This window comes from Sorex araneus, chromosome 6 (genome assembly GCF_027595985.1).
Source record: "Sorex araneus isolate mSorAra2 chromosome 6, mSorAra2.pri, whole genome shotgun sequence".
In the NCBI taxonomy this organism is placed as follows: domain Eukaryota; kingdom Metazoa; phylum Chordata; class Mammalia; order Eulipotyphla; family Soricidae; genus Sorex; species Sorex araneus.
Window position 1 is genome coordinate 49801341 of NC_073307.1, and position 27297 is coordinate 49828637.

The 27297-nt window shown below is 45.7% G+C and overlaps 1 protein-coding gene across 1 annotated transcript in view; it reads left to right on the plus strand.

Annotated features, from left to right (window-relative positions):
* MCTP2 (multiple C2 and transmembrane domain containing 2) overlaps nt 1-12794 on the plus strand; it is a 167671-nt gene extending 154877 nt beyond the window's left edge. Inside the window, exons 21-23 of the mRNA XM_004617741.2 lie at nt 1994-2103; nt 6647-6744; nt 9393-12794. Of these exons, the coding sequence (XP_004617798.1) occupies nt 1994-2103; nt 6647-6744; nt 9393-9461 (277 nt within the window). The 3' untranslated portion in view covers nt 9462-12794. The remainder of the gene's footprint in view (nt 1-1993; nt 2104-6646; nt 6745-9392) is intronic.
* Nucleotides 12795-27297: the final 14503 nt, after the last annotated feature.

The following is a 27297-nucleotide window of genomic DNA, read 5'->3' on the forward strand; positions in this document are numbered from 1 at the left end:
GTCGCCATTCATTATCACAGTGACCTCCAAGTTCCTGTGGGCCGGGCGAGGGGGGTGCCATGTGTCACTCTGTTGGAATTCCATTGTAATTCTGTGCATAAGAGCCAGGAAGAACTTTCGCCCAGCTCTCTTTGGCAACTCCTTGATAAATAAGGTTTAAATAAATAAACCTCTCAAGAAAACTTTCAGAATTGAGGCTTTCCTGTGACGGAGGGGCTGGACCTCCACACACACAATGGCTGCACCTGACATGGGGTGAACTGTATTTTCTCTCTTCCACCTGCTCTCCTCACCCTTCTTTGATCACCATCATTGATCATTAGACAGAGTTCCAACATGCGTCCCTCTACTGGAACCTGGAACCTCTCTGTGATCCCAGACAGCAGGGGAGCTGGGTTGCAAGAAGGAGGCATGCTCTTGGTCTTGGCACTGTGGGGTGAATACGCCAACACTTGTGCTCATTTTTCTTGTCACTGGAGGCGTCTCCAGGGAGGAGCTTGTGAGATTGAGGTGGGCCTGACTCAGGTGTGAACTCCACAAATGCTGTGGAGGGAGACATACCAAGAACTTTGCCTGGCTAGGAAGTTGGCCTGTTGGAAACAAGACAATGATGAGAATGGAAGACAAGTGCCGAGGGTTTCCCAGGGAAGGATGAATGGGCACCTCTGGCGTTTGAATGTCAGGGTGAAGTGTTGACAAGGACAAAGGATGAAGCAGAGACACAGAGACTGGGAGCTTGAGACCAGGGGTCGAGGAGCAAGCATCCCAAAGAGGGAGCACCGCTGAGCATCTTGCACAAGAAAGAAAGCAACCTGTGGGTCTTGCCCACAAAAAGCAGTCGTGGCATCTCATACCAGTTGGTTTTATTCCTGTGGGTGGAAGAGATATAGGAATGTCTCTCATCCAGCCTGGGGAACTAGAGAAGTTAGGGTTCCACTGATGTGAAGGGGGGAAGGGAGGACATGGATCTGGCAGGTATGACCTACTGCAGCCTCTGTCCTTTGGTGTCTTGAAAATGATATTCTCTGGACATGCTGCTGAGCCTGACTGACCAAGTCAATGAAGGCGAGTGTCTGAGTGTTTATTTTGGTTTTAGTTTGGGGAGGGGGCCACCTCTGGTGGTGCTCAGGGCCTACTCAGGCAGTGCTCAGGAGACCGGATGTAGCGCCATGGGTTGGGATAGTACAGAAATGGGCCCTGTCTGGTCTTCAGTACTGCATGGTCTTTTGAGCATCACTGGTACAGTCCTCCCAGCCCCTGAACACCACCAGGTGGGTGTTCTGGGGGACTCTCAGAACCACAGACCCGGAGCAGCACTGCAATCTTAGGTCTCACATCAGACCACCAGTCCCAACTGCTGAGAATTTACAGAGCTTCACCCAGATGACCTGTGCACCCCTCCCAAGGCCTCTTCAGGATAATTAAAATTTGGGTCTGGAGCAATAATACAGTGAGTAAGGTGCTTGTCTTGCTTGCAACCAAGTTGGATGTGATACCCAGCACCTCACAGGATCTTCTGAGCCCTGCCAGAAATGATCCTTTAGGATCAAGTCAGGAGTAAGCCCTGAGCACTTCTGGGTGTGGCTATATATCTCCTTGCTTAAGAATTTTTCTGGCAGCTCTGTCAGTGGAGTGAGAAATCTGGATTTCCAAGTGTTCCCACCCCTTCCTCTCCCCTTGAGGTTTGTAACTCCCTCTGTGCAGAACTGTGGTAACAAAATTGCAGAATTGTGTATGGGTGTATAACCCCTTTGGACAGTCAAATCCTGGCCATCACTCCTCCCGCCACCTTCATGGCAGCCTGAACCCCCAGATACAGACGAGTGGACTCAGTCTTGAGACTCCTGGCCATTAGTCCATTTTTGATCTTCAGGTTTTCAGAGAAAGTTTCCTCAAAGACCTTATTGGTTTGTTGAACTAAGGCCTGGACGTGGCTGAATGAGTGTGGGTTAGAGGTCCCCCTCACAATGGTATCTGTTTGGTCTGTCTGCAGCACTTTCAACTGGACGGTCCCCTTCCTCTCGTTCCTGGCCTGTCTGATTCTGGTGGTGGCCACCATCATGCTGTATTTCATTCCACTTCGATACATCATTTTAATCTGGGGTAAGTTTGGCATGGTCTTTTTTTTTTTTTTTGGCTAGCAATCAATTGCAGGTGAGAACCAATTACTCACTTTTAAAGCGAGACCATAAACTTTAAATGTGCTCTTGCTGGCAATTAAAGAGGAGATGAAGGAAAGCATTTCGGAAACAAAAATTTCCAGGACCTCCCTGAGAAAGGGCAGTTGCATGAACAATCAGCAGAGATATTTATAGGCCTCTTGCATAATTGCAATCAAATAAAAATGTGATTGTGCGTGCGATTTCCCTCTGGGCTTTCAGAGCCATGAATACCCTTGAATAATCTCTCACTGTGGCCCAGAAACTTTGAGAAATACCGTTATTCAAACAGTGAGCAAACACCTGCTTTGTGCCCTTTATCCTCTGAAGAAAGGCGATCTGCAAGTTGCAGAGCTGTGCCTGATACCTCATCCCTCCTTGGGAAAAATAACCCAGTTCTTTAATGAAATCCCAAGCACTGAAGGGATGTGGTGGGAGTGGAGGGGGCGACAGGAAGCAGGTAGAAGGAAGATCACTTGGTCACTTCCTAATTGGTCTGAAAGGAGAGGAAGCTGCTGTTTACCAGGACCAGAGGTGGTGTGGCGATAGACTGTTCAGCTGCTCTTTTAAAGAGCCAAAGGAAAAAGCAGAGATTTGAAATGAGATGCCTTGACTTCCTTTATGACCGAGTGAATGATTGGACAGCATGCACGCCACGTTGGTGAATACTGGGGTGTGGACTGGGTGAGCTCTGAGTTGAGGGAAGGAAGTTAGTTGTTGGAGGAACTAGCGATCCTTCTTTAAGAGTCTGCCAGTCTGGGTTCTCTCTTATGTGGCTCCTGAGTCCTTTACCCATCCTTGCTCCAACATCTAACAATCTGGTGGGAAGTTCCAAATGGAAGCGATTGTTTAGAGCTACTTTCTTCTATATGCACAGTCATCTGGAAGGACAGATAAAAAATACAATCTGAGGGCCAGAGAGAGAGAGAGAGAGTACAGTGGATCGGGTGCTTGCTTTTCATGTGATGGACCTGGCTTCAATCCCCAGCACCTCATATGTTCTCCCCAACACCACCGGGAATGATCCCTGAGCACAGAGCCAGGAGTAAGCCCTGAGCATAGCTGAATTCAGTGACCCCAAAACAGAAGCTATATTTCCTTTTTCTCCTTCTTCTCCAGTCAAATTTACATATTCATGGCAAGACTCTTGGGAAAAACTAACTCCAAACATTTCTGATACAGAATTCCACCCCCCTCCCCCGCTTTTTTTTCTTCCTCTAGTATTTGGACCACGCCTGACAGGCTTGCTCCTGGCTCTGTGCTCAGGGATGACTCTTGGAGGGCTTGGGGAACCTAACAAACCCTTTTGAGTTTCAGCTGTTCCTATGTTCTCTGGAGTTCTCTGGGCCCTCATGGGTGCCTGTGAGCTTCTGCACAGGTTTGTAATCTTCTTCACAACGTAAGGAATGTGGTAATGTGGTGTTGTGATTGGTTGAGATGTTGCCCTGCCCCTGCATTGCTGCTCACTGTCAAGACATCAGATGCACGCACTCTATCCCTTACCAAGGAAGAGACCTCTTTCCTCTGTGCGTCTTGGTCTTCCCCTCCATGCTTTGCCTTGCCTTTTTCCTTCTGCCAGAAAGCCCATGCTCCAATTAAACACTGTTAGCAGAAACACAGCGAGAACAGTTTCACATAAAGAAATGCTAGTGGAGAGCTGCACCAGAGCCCTGAAGCTGACCGGGAAAGGGAAGAAAGGATTTTAATCTGACCTCACTTTAACCAGAGAGGAAGGTGATCCTGGGCTAGAGAGATAGAGAAGTAGGTGGGGCACTTGCCTGGCATGTGAATTCAATCCTTAGCATCCCAATTGGTCCTCCAAGCCCACCAGAAGCAAGCCCTGACACCACTCGATGTTGCCCCTCACCAAAAAAAACTATGAAGAGAGAAAGGGGATTGTTGGTCTGGAGCCTTCCCCAGCCCAACCACCAAGCATTTATTTCCTCAAATGCCCTGACTGGTGGCCATGTGTAGAGCATACACCCAATGTGACCCATCAAAGAATTGACTGGAGGTTGGCATGGTCTCCGCCCAAGGTTGGCAGGGTGGCCCAAGGTATACTGATACACAGGAAGTCCAGTCTCTAGATCAAAGCAAAATGATATTTATTTATTTATTTTTTTTCAGCTTTTCTACCATTTTATTTTATTTTTTTTATTAGTTTATTTTTAATTAGAGAGTCATCGTGAGGGTACAGTTACAGATCCATACATCTTTGTGCTCATGCTTCCCCCATACAAAGTTCAATAACCCATCCCTTCACCAGTGCCCATTCTCCACCACCCGTAAACCCAACATCCCTCCCCCCCTCCCCAGACCCGTCTCCCCCCACCCCACCCTGCCACTATGGCAGGGAATTCCCTTTTCTTCTCTCTCTCTGATTAGGTGTTGTGGTTTGCAATAGAGGTGTTGAGTGGCCATTGTGTTCAGTCTCTAGTCTGTATTCCACCCGCCTCACCCTTCCCCCACATGACCTCCAACCACATTTTACTTGGTGGTCCCTTCCCTGAGTTACCCAGAATGAGAGACCAGCCTCCAAGCCATGGAAACATTCTCCTGGTACTTATTTCTACTATTCTTGGGCGTTAGTCTTATAGTCTATTATTCTATATTCCACAGATGAGTGCAATCTTTCTATGTCTGTCTCTCTCTTTCTGACTCATTTCACTTAGCATGATACTTTCCATGTTGATCCACTTATATGCAAACGTCATGACCTCATTTTTTCTAACAGCTGCATAGTATTCCATTGTATAGATGTACCAGAGTTTCTTCAACCAGTCATCTGTTCTAGGGCACTCGGGTTTTTTCCAGATTCTGGCTATTGTAAACAGTGCAGCGGTGAACATATAAGTGCATATGTCACTTCGACTATACTTTTTGGCTTTTCTGGGATATATTCCCAGCAGTGGTATTGCTGGGTCAAATGGGAGCTCAACCTCTAGTTTTTTGAGAATCGTCCATACTGTTTTCCAAAAGGGCTGAACTAGCCGGCATTCCCACCAGCAGTGTAGAAGGGTCCCTTTCTCCCCACATCCTCTCCAACAGCGATTGCTTTTGTTCTTTTGGATGTGTGCTAGTCTCTGTGGTGTGAGGTGGTATCTCATGGTTGTTTTGATCTGCATCTCTCTGACGACTAGTGATGTAGAGCACTTTTTCATGTGCCTGCAAAATGATATTTAATAAAAGCAGAAACATAATCAGATTTGCTGGGTTTCACAGACCTTGGACTATTTAGCTATGACCTTGTCATCAGTTTAGACCTCGACACACTCCCGCATTCAGTGCAAGGGCCGTGCAGTTCGTCAGCTGCCCCAGAATGATTTTCCAGGAATCTTCATTCCGCAGCTCACAAAGTCCCAGGCCCCATCTCCATATTGAGTTCCGTGCAGGGGGAAGGAGGGCAGGAGAAGGCTGTGAAAATGAGGTGCGCAGAGCAGAGAGATCACTGTGGTCTTTTAAGCAGTCCATCCCCCTACTGCCCTCTGCCACCCAGGTAGGTCCCCAGCATTCAAGCTGGGACTCCGTGGAACTGTTGATGCCATGATCCCAGCTGGGATGTGGGTTTTCTATGCTGTTAATGAGCCTTACCCCCAAACCCTGGGGCTCCTCAGTCTTAGCAGGTGTTTCTGCCGTGTGCTCCTGGCACTGGGATGGGATTTTCCCATCAGAATGGGGTAGAATGCTTTGTCTGGGTCCCTGTGTCCTCACTGTTGAAGAGGCATTTGTTAGCCTACTGTCCATCTGTCAATCTGTCCATCTATATGACTAGTGATCCATATGTCTGTTTCTATCCATCTGTCTATCCAAGCATCTGCACATCAGCCTGCTACTCATGTCATATGTCTATTTAACTATCCATCCATCCAACACTTCCCATTCATCCATTTCCTTCCGTCCTTCCCAAATCCATCCATCCCTTTCCACTATCCACCCATCCATCCATCCATCCCCATACACCCATCTATCCACCCATCTGTCCATCTCAGTGGATAGTGATGTTTGCAGGATTGAGACTTTGGCCATTGTTTTTGCACTAAGTTTTCTATGTGAATGCTCCCTTCTCTCAGCCTGGAAAGTTTTTAAAGGCAGGTGGATGAATGGAGGATGGGTGGATGGGTGGATGGATGGATGTATGGATGTATGGAAGGAGATGGATAGATGAATGGGTGGATGGATGGAGATGAATGGATGGGAGGTATTGGATGGATGGATGCATGGGTAGTTAGACAGATGGATTGACATATTGACAGATGAGTAGTAGGCTAATGAGTAGATAGATGGATAGATACAGGTATATGGATGGCTAGTCATAAAGATGAATAGATTGATAGATAGTAGGTTGACAAATACATGTATGGATAGGTAAAATACAATTAGATGGTAATTTATGATAAGTTCTAGAGATAGATTCATAGACAGGTCGATCGATGGATGGACTGACAGCTAGATAGACAAAACGCCCTCTGAGTGTTTCTGTTTTTCAGGCATAAATAAGTTTACTAAGAAGCTTCGGAATCCCTATGCCATTGACAATAATGAGCTGCTGGATTTCCTCTCCCGAGTCCCGTCTGATGTGCAAAAGGTATTTGATCCCTGGTCACTGCCTGTGGGTATGGCAGGTGCGTGCAATATATGTGTGTGTGTGGTGGGGGCACCACCAGTGTCTGGCCAAGCCCCTGAGCCAAAGGAGTCTGGAGCCTTCCACTGATAGGAGGCATGGAAAAATCTCTCAAGAGCACTCACTGGCTTGCTGGCAACTGGCAGGAAAATCTTTAAGCCTGAGGCAGTTGGGGAAGAGTCATTCTGAAATAAAGAGCTCCTGAAAAAAAATGACCTGGAACTTGTCCTAGGGGGCTGCAGGGCCACAGGCATTTGTCCCTTTGTGTGTTCACTTGCCTCTGTGGAGAGGATACGATGGTTCCAGTGAGCTGGGTGGGGTGGGGGTCGGGGACTTGAGATCCAAAGCTGAAGGACAGTTGCTTCATTTCCTCGCCCTCCTCCTCCTCCTCCTCTGAAGCATTTAGGGAGGTGGGGGGCGGCATGGTAGGCAGGAGGTTTAGACTTTTGCTTCTTTGATTATATTATCTCCCAGGTGTCCCTTCGTTCCTTTTCCTTATAAAGACCTGGGACTGTGAAGAAGGGCAAAGCCCCTCTTTCACAGAGCAGCAGAGGCTGCGTGAAATAATCTTGAGATCAATCAGGATATTATCTGCAGGTAACAGTCGCTTAGGCAGGCAGTGCCCCGTTTCTGTGGCTCCATCGAGATTACCGGCAGCAACAATGCCAAGACAGCCCCATGGAGCCGTCCTGATCCGGCCCCCTCCTTCGTACTGAGGGGGCCGAGTTCTGGCCAGAGTACAAAGAGCAGATACACCAATTTGCCTCGTGCAGAATAGAGCTCATAGACCAGGTGGATGCGTGGCGCGCAGCATGAACTCCCACCATCCTTTATGATCCGAGAGAATCTGAAGCCAAAGTATACATTGATTTTTCACGCCAGGGTCCCATGCATAAGTGGTTCCTCTGTTACAAGCCCCTGAAATAGCACAGTGGAGCGACAGGGCTGAAAGCCTGAACTCAATCTTTCTCTTTCCTCTGCTAAGATCCATTCTGTAGTGCTGGAGAAACAGTACAAGGAAGGGACTTGCGTTGCAAGCAGTCAACTTGGGTTCAACCCCCGACATCACCTGTGGATCCCTAAGATCCTCCAGGAATGCTCTCTGAGCATGGATCCAGGAGTCGAGCCTAAGCACCACCAGATGGAACCCTAAAATATAATGTGTCCTCTAAGTCAGAGGACTTTTGACTTTGGCATTCCCTTCTGCAAGGCTTAATTACAGAATAGTTATCTGTCCCTGCTTTACACTGCACTGAAGTGAGGCCGGTCTGAGCCCTGCCTCCCCCCACCCCCCTCTTTTCGCCTCTGCCCTCCGCCATCTCCTTTGGGAAATTGGGGGAAAAGGACTCTTGGCTGTCAGCCGTTTATAAAGTGTGACTCATCTCCCCCTGAAGGGGCCCACGGCCCACAGATGCTGGAGATGGAGGTCACGTAGGAGTGGCAGAGCCATCCTTTATACGAAACTCTCCCTTCCCACCCAATCTCAACACAGATACTCGGCGCCCATGGGTAGGAAGCTGCCAAGTTCCATCAGTGTCCATGGCCCCTTGAGGGCCTGCCTGCAGCCTTGAATAGCAGAAATTGCCTACCTGCTTCCCCCAGGATCTTGGGGGCCTAGTCCAGGCATCTGCCCCCAAGAGCAGGCATCCTCCTGGAGCTGGAAGGAATGCAGAGGGACGCACTGAAGGCTCATCCTTCCAGAAGAGGTGTAGTGTCTCCAGGTACCCAGGCCAGGTCCATCCCCAAAGCAAAGTACTAGATCTTCTATCCTCACACGTTTATCTTTATTACAGATGTTTTGCCATTGCATTGTGAATGACATTTACTGGGGTTTGTTTGGGTTGTTTTGCTTGTTTGATTTTTGTTTTGGGGTGCCACACCCAGTGTGGTTCAGGGGTTGCTCCTGACTCTGCACTCAGGAATGACTCCTGGTGATGCTTGGGGCAACCTAAGGGATACTGGGGATCAAACCTGAGTCGGTTGTATGTAAGGCAAGTGCCCTCCCCACTGTGCTATTGCTCCGGCCCTAAAATTTGTCTCTAAGAGAAATCCCTACAAGGCCTTGCTCAGGCTTCTATTTTGCCCATTTTCCCTTCCTTACCTCTTCACTGGCAAAACATATTGCAAAGAGTTTTGTTTTTGTTTTTTTGCCTCAAGATTTTAGATATTTTTTTGAAATGAATAATTCTTACCAAATTTCTGTGTCTTATATTAGGATAAACATTCCCGGGAAACAGTGATTAAGCATCTGGTGTGTGTATATGTGTGTGTGTGTGTGTGTGTGTGTGTGTGTGTGTGTAGGGGGGGGTCAGACACCCACATAACCAAAATCCTCTTGCAACAGCTCAGAGCAGGTTGAAAAGAAGCAAATATACACGTCTCATTAGAAAAAAAAAAATCTGCTTTTAGTATTTGGATTTCCCGAAATGATACATGACTTCTCAAATCCTTCCTGCAATTAATCCCCCCCTCGTGTTCCTGTGTTTAGAAAATGATTCATTACCTTTGAACCCGCCTGCTGGGCCCAGACGGCTCCTTGGGGAACCATTAACACACACGGTGGCGAGCTCCGGTTACCCCAGCGCCCCTGTCAAGTCTGTCTGTTTTCACAGGTGCAGTACTCGGAGCTGAAGGCCTGCAATGGCCACAGTCCCCTTCGGAAGAAGCGCAGCGCCCTCTAGGGCATAGTCCCCCCCGACCCACCCACTGGGCACCCCAGCTGGACTGCCGTCCTCCATTAGGTATTGGGTTGACGGTATCAGCAGGGACCAGTGGTCCAACTCATGTGCTGCAGGGTCTCTGTGCAGGGCCTGCACGGACACCCTCTCTGTGTTTTTTGTGGCTTTCGATGCACACGGACAGGGGCTTGCACACTCCCACATGCCCACATCGTTGGCCAAAGGAAGCAAGCCGGAAACAAGGGTGCCTTCTCGTCACTCTGGAGCGGGAGGTGAAGCTGGCTGCAGATCTGACCCGCACATCCTCTTCGAGAACGGACCCGTTGGATTGACCTTTGACCTTGTCTGCCCTCCTGACAGGGTGTCTCCTTCCACCTCTCTTCACCCTCGTTCCCCCTGGGCCTTTCAGAGGGTGGTGCAGGCATGCCCACATTTTCTCTGCATCCAAGGCTTGTGATGACTGACTTGCTATCCCAGTGTCGGACACTAGAAAGAGATTTCTGAAAAAATTAATTGCTAAGACCAAATCTTTGGCATCCTTTTGCCCTCATGACTGATGACTGTAAGTCACATTTTTGTGGTCAAGAGTTTGTCACTGGCAGTGGAGGTTCTGGGAAGAAAAGAAGGGGTCGTTCAGAAGGAGAATTCCAGAACACTTTTGATTGCGTTAAAATGATGATTCCGCCACCTCCCACCCACAAGCCCCCTTTAGTTTTATTGGCTGATTTTTGAGAGAAATTTCTGAGAGAAAAAAAAAGCTTCCTCTGGTGTGAAGAAGCTGGCAGGAGGTAGAGAATGGTAAAATAAAATCCTTCGAGTTTATTTAGATAGAACAAGAAGCAAGAAACTTGGGGGGAAGTCCGTTGCTTCTTTTGCCCACTGGTTGTGCAAAAAGTTGAAAAGATTTTAGTGCACCCCATGGAGCCTTCTGTTTCCCTACTGGAAAAAGTCAGCCTGTGCACCATCAAGTACAGCTCTGAACCCCATTCCCAACAAAGGGACACTCGAAAGTCTATCTTTGAGAGGTTCAGATTCCTCTGCACAGATTTCTCTTCACACACCCCATCCTGGGAGGCCCCCCTAAATCAAAAACCCAGTTTTGTGTGGATATAAAATATTTGTGATTTTCTTTATTTTTGAATGACTTTGATATTATACAGGCTGCATTTTTGTTGACAATTTGTGTTATATATATATGTATATATACACACATACATGTATTATAAGCATATAATACATATAAATATATTTATAATGATATGTATATATGGGAAAAGTTTAGGTCAAAAGACCTGACTCAATACTGAGTTTTACTCTGTTCTCCACTCCCACACATCCCCCACCCTTTGAGTCATAATTTAATAATCTTCAAAGAAAATGTTTGTGAAAAATGCCTAAGATTCTAAACCTTATCATCCTCAGCCTGTTTTTCTTCGTATTATATCTTCCTGAGTTGCTTTCTGGCTGAGCCAGATTTCTGCATGATTTGATTTACTTCAAGTTAATGAAGCTAGCTGGAAAGCGCCTGCACAGAAATTATAAAAGCCCCAGTAAATCTCTTAGTTGTACATACAATAGATACCCAAGAACCGCCTTTGTTAAAACCAGTTACTCAATCTTCTGTGTAAATAATGCCTCATTGTCTCACTGGAAGCTCCCATCTACTTTATCATAGCATGTCATTTTGTAAGGACCTCAGTCCGACTTTTTTTTCCTCTTTTCTAAACAGACGTGAGATCTGAGTAGTCATTTGAATGAAAACTTTCAACAGCAAAAATAACCTCTTATTTATTTCAACATGGAGCCAATACTTTATTGTTGTTCTCTGGCTATAGAATTTCAAAATGAAATTAGTCGCCTGACAAGAAGGCGACTCGGACTCCGTTTCCACCCCCGCCCGACTGTGGTTCTTGGGGTCCCCTGGGGGACACAGACAGCAGCTGTGACACCACTGAGCAGTACAGAATCGACCTTGCGGAGTTGGCATTTGGAAAATCGCTGTGGATTTGAGCGAGTCCCCAAAGCATGCGAGTGGGAGTGCCAGGCCAATGCCTACTTCAGTTATCAGCAACTTGTTCTATGGAGTGCGGGATGCTTTGGAGAGCAGGCATGGAGGAGGTTGGATTTGCAGGGTCTGTGGTAGAAGGGGGCTTTGGAGGGGTGCTGACCGCTTGTCAGGCTCTCCTGGCTTCTCAGATCTGCCTATGGATCCATTTCTGGCCCGGCCCTGATGTGTCTCGGGCATCCCTGTGTCTCTCAGTTCACCGATCTCAATCTTTTCCCTCCTGACCTCCGACATCAGGAATAGTAGGATCAGTGTCTCCTTCACACCTCCTTTATTCCCCTTCTTGGCACTGGCATCTATTGGGCTGATTGATCCTCATGTTTCCCCCACCCCCACCCCGGGTCTGTAAGCTCTGGTGGATCTGATGTTGTGTGATCCCGTCCTGTGATGGACATTTCCAGTTACCACCATCCAGGGGGTACCCACAAACTCTGGAGTTAGTACTGGTGACATCAGATATACTCATCCTCCCAGATAATCATCTTCTCACCTGGAATGACTGCTCTCTTCTTTTGATCCGCATGAATTCTCCGTGCCTTCAAAACATGCAGAATCCAAGCTGGAGCAATAATAGTACAGAGGGGAGGACACTTGCCTTGCACGCAGCTGACACAGGTTCAATCCCTGACGCCATGTATGGTCTCTTGGGAGACCATACATGGCATCAGGAATGATCCCCGATGGCAAATACAGGAGGAACCTCTGAGCATCTCTGGGTGTGGGCCCCTAATCCCAACCAAATGAAAACCTTGCAGACATCTTCTGTTCCAAAGAGCTATTAATTGTTCCTTGCCTGAATGACATGCTACTGTTCTCCTTGGCATTTCCTGCTTCTTTGGCATCTTGTTGGTGTCTGCTATAGCGTAGCTCATTCTACCATAGCCTGCTCTTAACCAGTTGCTGGCCTAGAATCCAGCAGCTATCAACTAAAGAGTTCATCTCGTCTGTCAGTGAAAGACTCTCCACAGAGACATTAAGACCATAGACAACTACTTTTCTTCCTCTGCTTCGTGTGAGACAGAGAACTGAGCTATATAAATGGGTGTTGTCTATTGTTTGCATTAAATGCAAATGTTACCTTATGTGATATGATTTATAAGCCCTGGCCTATTCATTATAAATTTTGTAAATGATGTGATGTCTCTCATATTTGGAAAAGCCTTTTTCCTACCTGTCAGAGAAAAAAATATGTACTATTTATTTGTGGGTGGTGAAATCACTTTGGGGGATTCTTTTTCTTCCTTTTGCAGTTATCATTGAATAAACATATATTAAACCCTGGTCATGTACTTGGACAAAGCAGGCCACATTCCGATGGTCAAGCCAGACATTAAACAGATTCTTTCCAGCAGTGACAGGACCCTGGCAGACTCAAGTTTTCAAGAAAACATTCTGGATGGTGGCAGGTAGGTTAGCAGTGATGAATGTGCCAGAGAATCAAGCATAGCACTCCTGATAAATCGTGAGTAGCCTGGACTTGCATGGAGTGGTCTTGGAGCGGGACTGTGAGGGGCTGGGAGAATGTGTGTCTGTGGAACTGGGAAAGGACCATTCAATCTCTTTACCATGCCCCCTGTGGAAAAGTTAGGCTGGTTCTGATTCAAGTTTCTGGTGTAGAAAGATGTCTTTGCTTTTTTGACAGGGGTGAGAATTATAGGGGAAAAAAGTGTGTGAGCACAATTTCACACCAGTGTTGCATTTTTTTTTAATCGAATAACCATGAGTTACATAGTTACAAAGTTGTTCATGATTGGGCTTCAGTCATACAATATTCCATTACCCATCCGCTTACCAGTTTACATTTCCCACCATCAATGTTCCCAGTTTCCTTCCAACACCCCTCCCTGCAGCCTGCCTCTGTGACAAGCACTTTTTTTCTCTGTCTCTGTTTCTGTCTCTGTCTCTGTCTCTCTGTCTCTGTCTCTGTCTCTCTCTCGGCCATTATGACTTGCAATACAGGTTCTCAAAGGTTATGTTTGTTGCTTTACCTACGTTCAGCATGCAGTTCTTGTCCAGAGTGATCATTTTCTGACTATCTTTGGCAGATTGGTCCCTTCTCTACCCTAGCTACCCTCCCCACCTCCCCCACCACCACCTGTGGCAAGCTTCCAACTGTGGACCCTTCCTCCTGGCCCTTTTTCCCACAGTCCTTGTTTTATACTATGTTTTTGTATATCCCACAAATGAGTCTGAGAAACTTTCCAAAGGCGGGTGTAGGTTCACTGAGATAATGGAATCTATGGACATAGTATTCAGAGAAGAAATACACACCAGCTTTGAGAGCTAGACACTAAGGGCCAGTGTGCATAGCCAATGATTGAAGCTACATGCTTTAAGACATTGAACTCAACACCCCGTGTTAGATAAAGGTGAGTTGGCTAAGAGGGTGAATGGTGGGGGCAAGCAACTAAGCATGTCTGCCATAAAATTCAGTTAGTGGTGGAGAAAGGAGGAGTGGCCAATAGTGTTAAATGCTGCTGAGTTCATGTCAGTTGAGGACAGGGTGGAATAGCAATCTCTACTTTAGGGGACAGTGATTTGAGTGGACTAGGTCGCAGGGGAGTGGAAAGGGTAGGAATAAGATTTGGGATGAGAAGTGAGTGGACGTAGGGAAGTGAAGACTAGAAAGCTAGAAAAAGGTAACTTTTAAAAATGTTTTTTTTTTAGCAACTGTGATTTACAGTATTAATGATGGTTTCATGTGTATATTGTTCCAATACCACACCCATTCCCAAAGCATTTGCTGCTCGCCACCAAGATCCCAAAGTTTGTTCCTTTTCAGACTCCATTGTTAGTCCTCCAAATTCAATTATCTGGGCTAACTCACCAGTTCTGTTGTTGCCTTTGATCCTTTGTTGCTAACGTCCCGTGTATTGTTAAGTTCCACATAAGAGAGAGAGAGATCATTTTGTGTCTCTTTCCTTGGAATAATGATACACAAGTAAACCAAAAAAGGAGAAAAGGAAAGACCAGAAGGAGATCTGTGCATGTATGTTAACCTGTGATGTAGCTTATGTCAAAGAAACAGATCTGGTTTGCATAGGGACAAGACCATTGTGGAAATTGATACTGGTGGTGGTTCGGAATTCACTTGGATAAAACACAGCACAAATCCCTCCACAATCAACAAAAATCAGTTCCCTGTGCACGACAGTTTTACTACTAGAAAGGAACAGATATTTATGAAAAAAGGACAATGGAAAATGTCCCAGGATCTATGTTCTAAGCCAACAAAAAATTGGCAAATTGGAAACAGGATGCTAATCGCAATGGAAAAATGGGCACATCAGAAATTATGAAAATAATCTATCCAAAATATGATTAAGATAATGGACGTGTAAGACACAAAGTAGCAGAAGAGACAATTTTATACATAATCTGACAAAATCGCATCAGGAGACCAAAAGATTTTCTATCATGAAAAGCCAGTAGAGAAAAAAATGGGCAAAAGACTGGAACAGATATTTCATAAAACAAAATTTAAATGACCAGTAAGCGTATTAAAAAGGTGCTCCGCCTTACAAATCACCAAGCAAATGCCAAGGGGATGCACAGAATAATACCATTCTGCACAGCTTCCACAGTCCTGCCAAGGACGAGCTGAAGCTGTAATTATCAAGCCTTGTCAAAGATAAGGGAAATAATTCTCTTGCTGGTGGGTAGGAGTGTAAATTGGTGTAACAGCTTTGGGAAGTTTGAATAACATCTCTTTTTTGTTTCTTTGTTTTTGTGTTTGGGCCACACTCAGCTGTACCCAGAGTTTACTTCTGGCTCTGCCCTCAGGGAACACTCCTGGCTGGCTCAGGGGAGCTTGTAGGGTGCTGGGGATCGATCCAGGTCAGCCACATGCAAAGCAAGCTCCCTCTCCACTGTACTACTTCTCTGGCACCAAGGACAGCATCTCTTAAGAGTGACACAGCATGATCCTTGTCTCAGTCTAGTTCTTAGGGGTGTAAGTGGCACAATTTGTGTGCCATTTGGCTCCTGCACATGGCAATAAAGACATGTTCAAGACTCCACCCAATGCAGCCTGTTCCGGTAATCCTCAAATGGGAAACAAGTGTGTATCTAGTTTCAGCAGCCTGATCCTTGCTTAACCAAGCTTTTTCTTGGAGGAAATATTTTTGTAGGCTCATCTGTATAGCTGAGAAGTGCTGAGATTTCCATTTGGTTGTGACGCTATTCATTATGGGAATCCATGCAAGTTTCTCTTGTTCCATGTCATTCCATTATTAGATCCAAACAACAGGTTGGCAAAGTGAAAACACGGCAAAGCATTTGTTGAGCATTGTGATAAATGGCATAGCTGATTTAATATGTGTCTACCAGATAAGTGATGACTTACCTAGTAGGAAGGGCCATTATTTTACTTTCCTTCTGTTGTGTGTGTGAGGGGGGTTGTTTTCAACCCTTTAACCCTAAAGTCTGCTGGAGCTGGAGAAGTGACACAGTCAGAAAACATTCACAGAGACAAGCAGAATGTTATCTGTGCAATTAAAGAAGACCCAGACTGTGTTTCAGTAATTGAGGTATGAATCACCCAAATTTTATGTGCCCTGGACATTGGATTGAGCCCAAGCTGGAATGGGGGCCTGGGGGATCAGGTCCATCTGGTAGAACAAGTGAGAGACATTCTGAAATCACCTGAAATGTGTGTGCAGTGTATTTTTTCATCCAAAAATTATTAATAAAGGGGTTACCACAGGTCACCTTACCCGAATTCTTTTGGCCCATTAATAAGACATTTCTTTTTAACTAGACACAGTAGCATAGATCATCGGCACCACTTTAAGTGTTTTTTTTTAAATAATCAGTCTGGATTTCTTTTCTTTTTTGCAAATTAAACTACAAATGGGAAGTCAGTGAGGTCCCACTGTATTTTTTTACTGATTTGAATAGCGAACAGATCTTATGATTATTTCTAGATAGCTCACTCAGTAATCTCAAAAGTTCTCCGTAGCTTATGGTAGTGTTTGCGTCTAAGAACATGGGGCCAGTTGTAGATATGCCTGGAGAGGGCTGGTTATTTATATGCAAGGCACTTTGAAGTCAAGGGTTTCATTGATTAGAAAGATACTTTGCATCATGAGTGCGATGTTGCAGGTTTGACATCTTGATCTGAGCACCACATTTAAAAAAAAATGGAATCACTTTTAAAAAATCATTTAAAAAATTAGACTCATGATTACAAAGCTGGTCATGATTGGGTTTCAGTCATACTATGTTCCTACACCTACCCCTCCACCAATGCACATTTCCCACCACCAATGTCTCCAGTTTCCCTCCCCCACCTCCCAACACCTGCCTCTATGGCAGACACCTCTCTCTCTGTCTCTCTGTCTCTCTCCTTCTCTCTCTCTCTCTTCTCTGTCTCTGTCTCTTTCTCTCGCCCCCTCCCTTTTTGGGCATTATGGTTTGAAATACAGGTACTGAGAGGTTATCATATTTGTTCCTTTACCTACTTTAAGCACACAGTTTTTATCCAGAGTGATTATATTCAACTATCATTGTCATAGTGGTCCTTTCTCTATCCCAACTTCCTTCTCCCCAGCACTTGAGGCAGGCTTCCAACTGTGAACCAATCCTCCTGGCCCTTATTTCTACTCTCCTTGGGTATTTTTTTCTTTAGTCACACACTATGTTTTATTTTAAATATCCCATAAATGAGTCCAATCATTCTATGTCTATCCCTCTCCTTCTGACTCATTTTAGTCATCATGATACTCTCCATGTCCATCCATTTATAAGAAAATTTTATAACTTAACTTTCCCTAGCAGCTGCATAGTATTCTATTGCCTTATCACATTTTGATGTTGTTTTGAATGCTTCTTCCTTGCATTCTCATAATCTGGAAAGTTGCTCCTTTTTTTTTTTTAACTCTGGATGTTAACCTACTTTCTCTTTTTCAATTACACTGCTCCATTCTCTAACTCAGGGGCCACGAACATTTTATCTGTCCTTAAGAGGCCATTTCAGAGGGGGCAAAGCTCTGAGGACAGGTGGGACCCCCCAATTTGAACTATATCCAAAGGAAAATCAGTCTTCTCTCCCTCCCTCACCCTCCCCACTGCTTCTATTAACACTAGATTGTCTCTGGATAAGAGTTGGGTTCAACTGAGCAGTTTAGTTGCAAGACTGATTGGCTAAACATCTTTGATAAGCAGTTTTGTTATCTAAGCGATTTTTAGAATGGAGACAGTAATACCCAACTGTGTGAGGGTTCTAAATAAGGCTCCTAAATCCTTGCTACAAACTAAGATAAAATTTTCTTTTCTGAATGAAAGTGCTTCCTGCCACAAAGGGCATGTACTCTAAGTGTACAGGCTGATGAACTTCCCCAAGTTGAATGCTCCCCCATATTAAGAGACTTCACATTTCTAGTGCCCTAGAAGACTCTTTTGCCCTTTTCTAATCACTCCCCGTCATGAGTTGATATGATGTTTCTCAAACTCAGCACAAGTGGCATCTGGGGCCAGGTAAGTGTTCACAGTAGAAACAGCCTAGGGCTGGTCGTCTCTATGTCTTGCTGCCCTTCCTACATCTCTCCATCACCCCTGCCACTGGAACTGGTTATTGCTTCAGTTGCTTTGGAAAACTGGAATCAGTACTCATTATTGATCAAACTGAACAGATACAAGCCCTGTGACTCCCTCAGTTTGGATTAAGAATTTTGTTTTTCTTGTTTTGTTTTTGGAGTTATACCTAATGATACTCAGGGGATTTCCTAGGAATCATTCCTGACAGTGCTTTGGGGACCCTGTAGGATACTGGGGATAGAACCTGGGTTGACTGTGTACCAGGCAAACACCCTCCCCACTGTGCTATTTGTCCCTGGATTAAGAATTTTTATCTGGTCTTCCCCCCGCTCCCATCATAGAGACAGAATGGAATTTACAACACCCCACCTCAGTTATGTTTCCTTGCAGTGGATGAGTTGGCATAACTCTGTCTTTGCCCCAGGGTGTTGTGAGCCTCTACCTTGAGGTGACTATACCCCTCTGGGTACTGGGTGTGCCCCCCATCCTTTTCTACAAATGGCACTTGGAATCAGCCTTACCCTCTGTGCTATCTCTCCAGTCCCCAAATCTGATTTTCTCCCCATATGCAGGCTTTTATCAAACAGTATGCTATCATCCTTATAATTCACAAATACTTATGAGACTTCCTCTTGCTGTTTAAAAATGCATTTGTTTTCTGAAAAGTTTGTCTCAGCGTGGATCTTTCTAGTTGAGCCCTTTAACTTATGTTATTTGAAAAAGTAATTTCAAGTTAACGTACAGATTCTGTTTGGGTTGGGAGGGGCGGGTTACACCTGGTGTTAGGAATAGAATTGCTGAATCATGGGCCTAAGAGATAGGACACAAGCTGGTTATGTCCTCCCTGCATCCCCACAACCAAAAATAAAGAAAATCATAGAATTGTTCAGTCATAGGTATGCATAAGTTTGAACTTCACTCAAGGTGCTCAGAGTTTTCCAAAATAGTTATATCTCTGAATTTCTAACAGCATAATTAAGGCTGCTGGACTGGTGGTCCTTCATTTTGTTGGATGCTTGATACACCACTCTCTATGTGATCTATGCTGAAGTGGAATAAGATCTCACCAGGAGTTTAATTAGCATTTTTGCTGATGGCTCAGGATGTTGGGTGCATTTGCTTTTGTGTCAGGTCATTTCAATACTCTCTTGTCAAGTGCCTACCAACTCTTTTGTTCTTTTCCTCCCACCAGAGTTTCTTAGTCTGCTTTTCTTTGGTTGGGAGGATGCCTGGGTTTCTTGTGCTTTTTGCTGGTCTGTTTTGTAGTTCCAATGACCAGACCTAGTTCGATGCATGCATTCACCTCCCTGACCTGTGGTCCCTTGGTTTTACAATTTGAGAATTTCTCCTGTCAGCCGGTTCCAGCCTGCAGCACCTTATCAGCACCTGCATTTGCATGTGCAAAATGCTTCCTAGCTTCAGTGATGGACATTGTATAGTCTGCCTCATGTCTCTGTTCCTCTTGGAAATTTGGGGATTCTGTTGACCTCAAGAGAGGCGACAATTGGCTGATCTCATGTGGTTGTTTTTAAACCACCACACCTGCACTGACAGCAAGCATGTTATCATTTCGTTGGCGCGACTTACATTGCATGTGGGTTTGGGGCTTGGGAATCATAGTTTCTTCACATGTCCTTATAAAATGCTTTGGGAAAAGGTACAGATCAGTAGGTAGATAGAGAACATCACCATCATTGTCTTCCTTCACTTTGTCTCCCTCTAGTTATTTCTCTTTTTGCAGTGAGGGGGCCAGACTATTAGCAGAGCTTAATAAAAGCTTGAGAATAGTGATGGGTTGAATTGTGCTTCTCTCTCAACTCCAGCCAGGTTACTGTTATAATCAATTTTATGCCATATATATTTTTTCTCATTAAAAGAATTTTCTTCTGGTATGCCTTATAATGGGCTGAAGCGATAGCACAGAGGGGAGGGTGTTTGCTTTGCATGCGGCTGACTGGGTTTGATTCCTCTGCCCCTCTTGGAGAGCCCGGCAAGCTTCCGAGAGTATCCTGCCCTCACGGCAAAGCCTGGCAAGCTACCCGTGGTGTATTCGATATGCCAAAAACAGTAACAACAAGTCTCACAATGAAGATGTTACTGGTGCCCGCTCTAGCAAATTGATGAGCAATGGGATGACAGTGACAGTGATAGTGATGTCTTATATATGCCTCATACCTTAATAGTCTTAGAGAACTATGGAAATTTTAAATAAAACCACAATCATTGGAGACCATTCAGATTACTTTAATTTTCACAGTATTTTTTAAAAGTAAAGATCCAGTAACTTAAATTGCTGTGTATTAAATTACGTAAAAGCTGGAGGTTTGAGTGCTTGTGATGATGAGAGAAAATAAGAAATTCAGAAAACAAAGAATAATTTTCATCTTTATAACTGCCAGTTGTGATCAGATGAGGGAAAACAATGAAAATCCGAGAGAAACTATAAACAACTGCTTTCATATTGTGGATTCAGATGCTGTCGATATCCAGATTTCCTATGCAGCAAAAACACAAACCATTGACGGCTCATATCCCATTAGTGGAAGTGGAAGAAACAGCAACTCTTTAATGAGAAGAGTTGTTGGAAATTGGTAAATACCACACTGAGCCATTTCCCACCCACCCCCTCCCATGGTCATTGGCAGTGAGGAAAGCCTGGAAGTCTAAAGTCTTTCTAGAATCACTAAAACCTGCGAGTTGCATTGATCAGCAGAAAATGTTCAGGGAGAATGCAGTATCTCCTCTTTGGGATCCAAAAGATAAGGCAGCCTTAAAGACAGTCCTGCTGTTGATTTCTTTGGCTGTTGTTCAACGTGGCCACAAATCAGTGGCTTAAAACAATACAAATTTATCCTAGGATTCTGGAAGTCAGAAGTTCTGAGGGCTTGTTCAATCTTTTAAGGGTCAGCAGGGATACCTTCTTTTTGTAAGATGCAGGGCAGAGTGATTCCCTTGCCTTTTCCAGATCCTACAGGGTATGCACTGCTTTGGCCCCTCCCTACATCTGGCTAGTGGTCTTGGAACCTCCATCTTTCTGGCTGGTGTTTTATTTCTTCCTTTTTTTTTTTTCTTTTTTGCTTTTGGGGTCACACCAGGCAATGCTCAGGGCTTACTCCTGGCATTCAGGAATTATTCCTGGGAGTGCTCAGGGAACAATATGGAATGCTGGGGGTCGAATCCAGGTTGGCCGCATGCAAAGCAAATGCCCTCCCCATTCTACTATCACTCCAGCACCTGTGATTGTTGTTTTCAATGTCCTCTTTGCCTAGAACTCTTCTCCCCAAACCTTCCTCTTAGCTGAACTTTAGGTGGGTGGCCAAGGACCCCATCTCCCCTCCACCGAGATCACATCTTGACACTCTAACATGGCATTGATCCCCGGGGGCCCCCCCGGCTGTTCTCTGCAGTGACCACCCCTCCCTCCTTGAGTCTCTGCCCTTGTTCTCTTGGGCTCTGCACTCAGAGACAGGCCTCTCAGCATGTTCAGATTCTCTCCCAAGACTTTTTTGCAGGGGCATCACACAGTGTAGCTCAGGGGTTACTTCTGGCTCTGCAGTCAGGAATCACTCCTGGCATTGCTCAGAGGACCTTATGGCATGCTAGGGATTGAACCCAGGAAGACCATGTGCAAGGCAAACACTCTCCCTGCTGTACTATCGCTCCCGCCTCTCTCTCCCAAGATTTTAAGGAGCCCAAATTATACTGCTAAAATTTTGCTGCTAAAATGTTTCTTTAAAAACAACAATAACAAAAACACAACCCATGTCAATTTAGATGATGACAGTCTTTCGAAACTAGCCATTAACTGATTTCCTCAGCTTAGTCTTGTGACAGATGGGAAGGCATTTTATTTATTTATTTATTTTTTATTATATTGAGACTTAAAAATAAGTATTTTTTTTAACATAGATGCACGCCCGGGCATAGTAATGTGTCCACAAGTGACCGAAAGTTTTATTTCTGAAAGGGTCCCTTGTGAGTCCGCTTCCCTGAGTCCCTTTTACAAATTTGGAGTCTTGACTTTGGAAGGAAGCTTTGAAGTGACTGTTGGTGCTCACGAACCAGAGAAACCTTTACAAGGTCTCCCTGTTTTGAGCAAAATACCGTAACTCTATTTCACAGGCTTTAGAAACAGATTCTACAGTAGAGTGGAAAGTTCATGTTGGGGCCAGAGAGTGGTACAACAGGGATGCGCTAGTCTGGCACACTGATCCAAATTCTATTCCAGGCACTCCGGATGGTCCCCTGCCAGGAGGGATCCCTGAGCTCAAAGCCCCACCAAAGCCAAACCAACAATAAAAATACCCCAAAAGTAAATGAATTTGAAAATCAACGCCCTTATTGTATGGGGTGGGGGTGGGGGGATCATGGTTTCAATACAGAGCCCCTGGCTGTCACTTTTCCTGGAGAGGAGTCCGTGGGGCTTGAGCTAGAAACTTGACTGAAAGTCTGCACCATCCCTGAGCATTTATCACTGCCAGTCGGGCTCTGCATATTTTTTTTGGGTATTCGCCATGCATTGTTAAGGGTGATTGTCATGTAATTAAATCACTGCTCATCACAAGAGCTTGTTTTTATGCTGAGATAAGCATCAGAAGGAGGGGTGCGGGGGCCCTGGATCAATGGAGATGTTCCCAGTAGGATTACATAGAAACTGAGGTTGCTCAGGGCACCAGAATTAATTAGGAATGATTTCTCTTTTTCTTTCTACTTTCGATATATTTTTAATTGTTTTTCCATTCGCAGTGGGCTCCCCCCCACCTCCAATCTTTTTTTTTCTTTTTCAATTTTACAGAGATGCTCAGACACGTTGGTCTAGAGGTCTGTAGATAGACACTGAGCTCTTAATCTCGACTCCTTTGTCAGACACACCCCAACAATGCAGTTCGGTGCCAGCCTGGGATTCCCAGGAGGCTGCCCGTTTCATTGCCATATCCAGCAGGGAATAGGGGCCACACCTGGAGCTGTGTAAGTGCCGTCCAGAGCTGCGTGCAAGACAAGCACTTCCACTTCTGTATTATTGATCCCTCGGAAAGTGCTCCTGTGGCTTCCCTTGAGAAAAAGAGGGTGTAAATTTAACCCCATGGTGAGGTCCTAACGGTGCAAAGTAGATGCTTGGCTACTGTGTCTCAGTGATCGATACATACAAAAGCACAAGAGAGCAAAAATGTGCTCCAGGAAAGAAATCTGGTAGGAATTGCCTCAGTGCCTGCCTTTGGGGAACAGAAAAAGGATTTGTTTCCCCTCTTGGTACTTACAGGTGTTTTTAGTTTTACCATAGAGCCCGTGTTCCAGGCTGACAATGACCAGGAGAATTGTGATAATTGTGGTGTGGTTGGGCAAGGGTCCAAGAGGGAACCATGCGCACAAATGTATATCTGGGAGAAGTCCCCAAACTCTCCCCCCTGCTCCTTGATCTCCTGCATGGTCAAAACTCGCTTTTCTTCTCACCCTCACCCCCTAAAACAAATCAAACCAAGGCCCATGGAACACACTCACTCAAAAATTGTTTCCAAGTATAGCACTGTTCAGACTCACAACTGCTTAGATCTGAAAGAGTCCTCTCTCTCTCTCTCTCTCTCTCTCTCTCTCTCTCTCTCTCCCCCCCTCCCTCCCTCCCTCATCTCTCTTTCCCCTCTGTACCTGCTTTCACTCATTTCTCTCTCTCCCCCTCTCCTCCACCCCTCTCTCTCTCTCCTGTCTCTTTCTCTTTCTCTTTCTCTTTCTCTCTCTATCTCTGTGTCATTGATAAGTACATATTCATTTTCCAGTTCCTTTCCCCCCACAGCCTTGTAAAAAGCATTTTCTCCCCCACAACCTTTTCAGCTTGGAGCTTTCTTTCTTTGTGTGTGTGTGTCGGGAGGGGGGGGCACACCTACCAGGGCTCAGGGCTGCCTGACTCTACACTCAGGCCCCACTCCTGGTGGAGTTCAGAGAGACCACATGGGATGTTGGGGATCAACCCAGCTCAGCTTTGTGCAAGGCCAACCCTAACCCACTATCCTATCTCTCCAGCCTCCCCTCCTGTTTTTGGAATGATCAGACAACTCCGACTGTCTCCTCTCCTCCCTCTTTGCATGCTCAGTTTTTCAGATTGAGAGCAGGGAGCCTCTGCTCACCCAGCCAGCTCCCCCGCGCTCTGTAACAGCCTCTGCTCTTCCCACCGAACCAGCATCGCGTCCTGTCTGAAGTCTCTGCAGTCTACAGAGTGGCAGACACGTGATCTGTGGGAAGGTGAGCGTCGCAGAAACTTCGGAGGGAAGAGCAGATGGCACTGCTCGCTTGTTTTCCACACTCTGTCCATTGTCCCTCATGGGCTCCAATTTCTCTGCATTGTGTATTGTTCATAAAACCCAACAATTTCACCTCCCCAAGCTGAGACCCCAGCTGACCTTCGTGCCGTTCCTGGCTGCTTGGGCTGCCTTAAACCTCCCAGCTGTGGGGTGGAATTTCTAAAGGACACAGGCCTCAAACCTGCCAACCTATCAATTTAGTATCGAGTGGGGGGGGAACGAAAGTTGGAAGCTCAAGAAGATTGTGTTTGTGACTCGCCTTCTGCAGAGCCTCCTCTGTTAAGTTGGGGCAACCCCAAGGTGCCCCAGTTTAGAGCTGACCCTCTCCCCTCCCCACCTCCGACATCTCCAATGCTTGCTTTGGTTCCTCCAGATAAAATTGCTTCTTCTCTTTCAGGCAAGTGCCTCTTGTCTCCCAGGACCCAGATATAATGTCTCTGGCAAACTACTCCAACCCCCGAAACCCCAGGAGTAGCTGTGGAGTAATGAGCCCTTGCAGCCACTAGACTGCCTCAGAAAATTGCAAGATTGAGTGGATCTCGGGGCAGCGTCCCCACCTCCTAACTGACACTTGCCACTGTCAATCTGCGGATTGATTTTTTTTATTTGCTTCTAATAATTTATAGCTCTTTCTTTCTCCCTTTCTCTTTCTCCCTCCCTCCCTCTATCCCTCCCTTCCTTCCTTCCTCCCTCCCTCCCTCCCTCCCTTCCTTCCTTCCTCCCTTCCTCCCTTCCTTCCTTCCTCCCTCCCTCCCTCCCTCCCTTCCTTCCTTCCTTCCTTCCTTCCTTCCTTCCTTCCTTCCTTCCTTCCTTCCTTCCTTCCTTCCTTCCTTCCTTCCTTCCTTCTTTCCTTCCTTCCTTCCTCCCTCCCTTCCTTCCTTCCTTCCTTCCTTCCTTCCTTCCTTCCTTCCTTCCTTCCTTCCTTCCTTCCTTCCTTCCTCCCTCCCTCCCTCCCTCCCTTCCTCCCTCCTTTCCTTCCTTCTTCCTTTCTCTCTCTCTTTTTCAAGTAGAAAAATACCTTCCCAAGTTCTATCTTCTGCTTATGGAATATTGACTTTCTACTATTCAGCCTTTGCACAAGCCCCAGCCGGAACCAAGCATTCCTGGGTTCAGGTATAGGCAGTGAAGAGGGTTGTTAGATTTGGGGAGGGGTGTTGGTGGGCGCATTCTTGGTGATGCTCAGGGTTTACTCCTGGCACAGTGCTTGGGGGTTGTTTCTGTCAGTGCTTAGGAAACCAAGCAATGTTGGAGATCAAACCCAGGCATCCTACATGCCAATGCATTTACTCTAGCTCTTTGAAGTATCTCCCTGGACCAGGCTTAATACATAAGGAATTATTAATTAAATAAAAAATTAACTTTTAATAAATCTCTCATGGAAGAAGCTCTATGTCAAGGAGATAATATCAGCTTGCAGAAAGCATAGTATTTTTTTGTGGGGTGGGGGTTGGGGCTGCATAGTATCACATCCTGTGATACTCAGAGCTTACTCCTGTCTCTGTGCTCAGGGATAGCTTCTGGATAGCTCCTGGAAGTGTGATCGGTGTCTCATAGGTGGCTCCTGAGGTGTGACCTGGGGTTGGCTGCAAGCAAGGCGAGTGCATGCAGGGAGAGTTCCCCTTTGCTACCTTTCCAGCCCAGCTTGCAGAGCATAATCCAACAGCGAGAACAACCCTGAGACTTCCCCTGAGGTAAGAACAGCCCCACCCCAACTCTCCCATGCCCTGACCCAGTCATTTCTGTTGTATGCTTTAGGCTGTGATGCTCTACTGATGCCTTGAGTGCTCCAAAGGCTCTTCTGGTTTGGGAGTATCTGATGACATAAGATACGTTTTACATCTTATGTCTGATGACATCTTACGTCTGATGATACGTCTTATATATTATATCTGATGAAATAAGACAGCAGAAATCTGTTTGCTGCATAGTTCTTACTTTTTCTAATGGTGTGTCTGTCATCTTGACTAATATTGGACAACTGTCTTAGTTTTCTATAATACTGCTCTCAAAAGCATTCTATAGTTTTTATACTATATGTGGCAAACAGTTTTTTTCCCCTCCATATCGAAGTTTTAAATTATTTCATTTTTTAGGTAGTTTTTATTGAACTAGTTTAGACAAATGTGAAAGGAGAAAAAGAGAGAGGATGTGTTGAAGAGACAATGCAGGCTTCTCAAGAGAGGAAATAGCACTGCAGCACTGTCATCCCGTTGTTCATTGATTTGCTCGAGTGGGTACCAGTAACGTCTCCATTGTGAGACTTGTTGTTACTGTTTTTGGCATATCGAATATGCCACGGGTAGCTTGCCAGGCTCTGCTATGCGGGCAGGATACCCTTGGTAGCTTGCCAGGCTCTCTGAGAGGGATGGAGGAATCGAACCTGGGTCAGCCGCATGCAAGGCAAAACCTTACCCGCTATGCTATCGCTCCAGGGAGGAAATAAGCTAAGAAATATAGAGACAAGTAAGCGGGATACATGTTCAAGAAATGTGGTCTTGGACCACACCCAGTAATGCTCAGGGGTTAGTCCTGGCTCTGCATGCAGGAATCAATTCTGGTAGCCTCCGGGGACCATACGGGATGCCAGGGATTGAACCCAGGATGGATGTGTGCAAGGGCCGTACCCTATCTGCTGTACCATCATTCTGGCCTGAATATATTCTATATAATCTGTTGGTCTAGGGTGACAATATAGTGAGGAGGGCATTTGCCTGGCATACAGCTGACCTGGGTTCAATCCTGGTGTCCCATATTGTCTCCTGAGCCCACCAAAAGTGATTTGTGTGTGCAGAGCCAGGAGTAACTGCTCCAGCCTGAATATTTTCTTCTCTTTTGCTTTGTTTTGGGTGCCAGGGACTGATCCCAGGCCAGGCTGTGTGCAAGGCAAGTGCCCTCTTTCCTGTACTACCATTCCAGCCCCAGAAAGCTCATGTCTTGTTTTGGC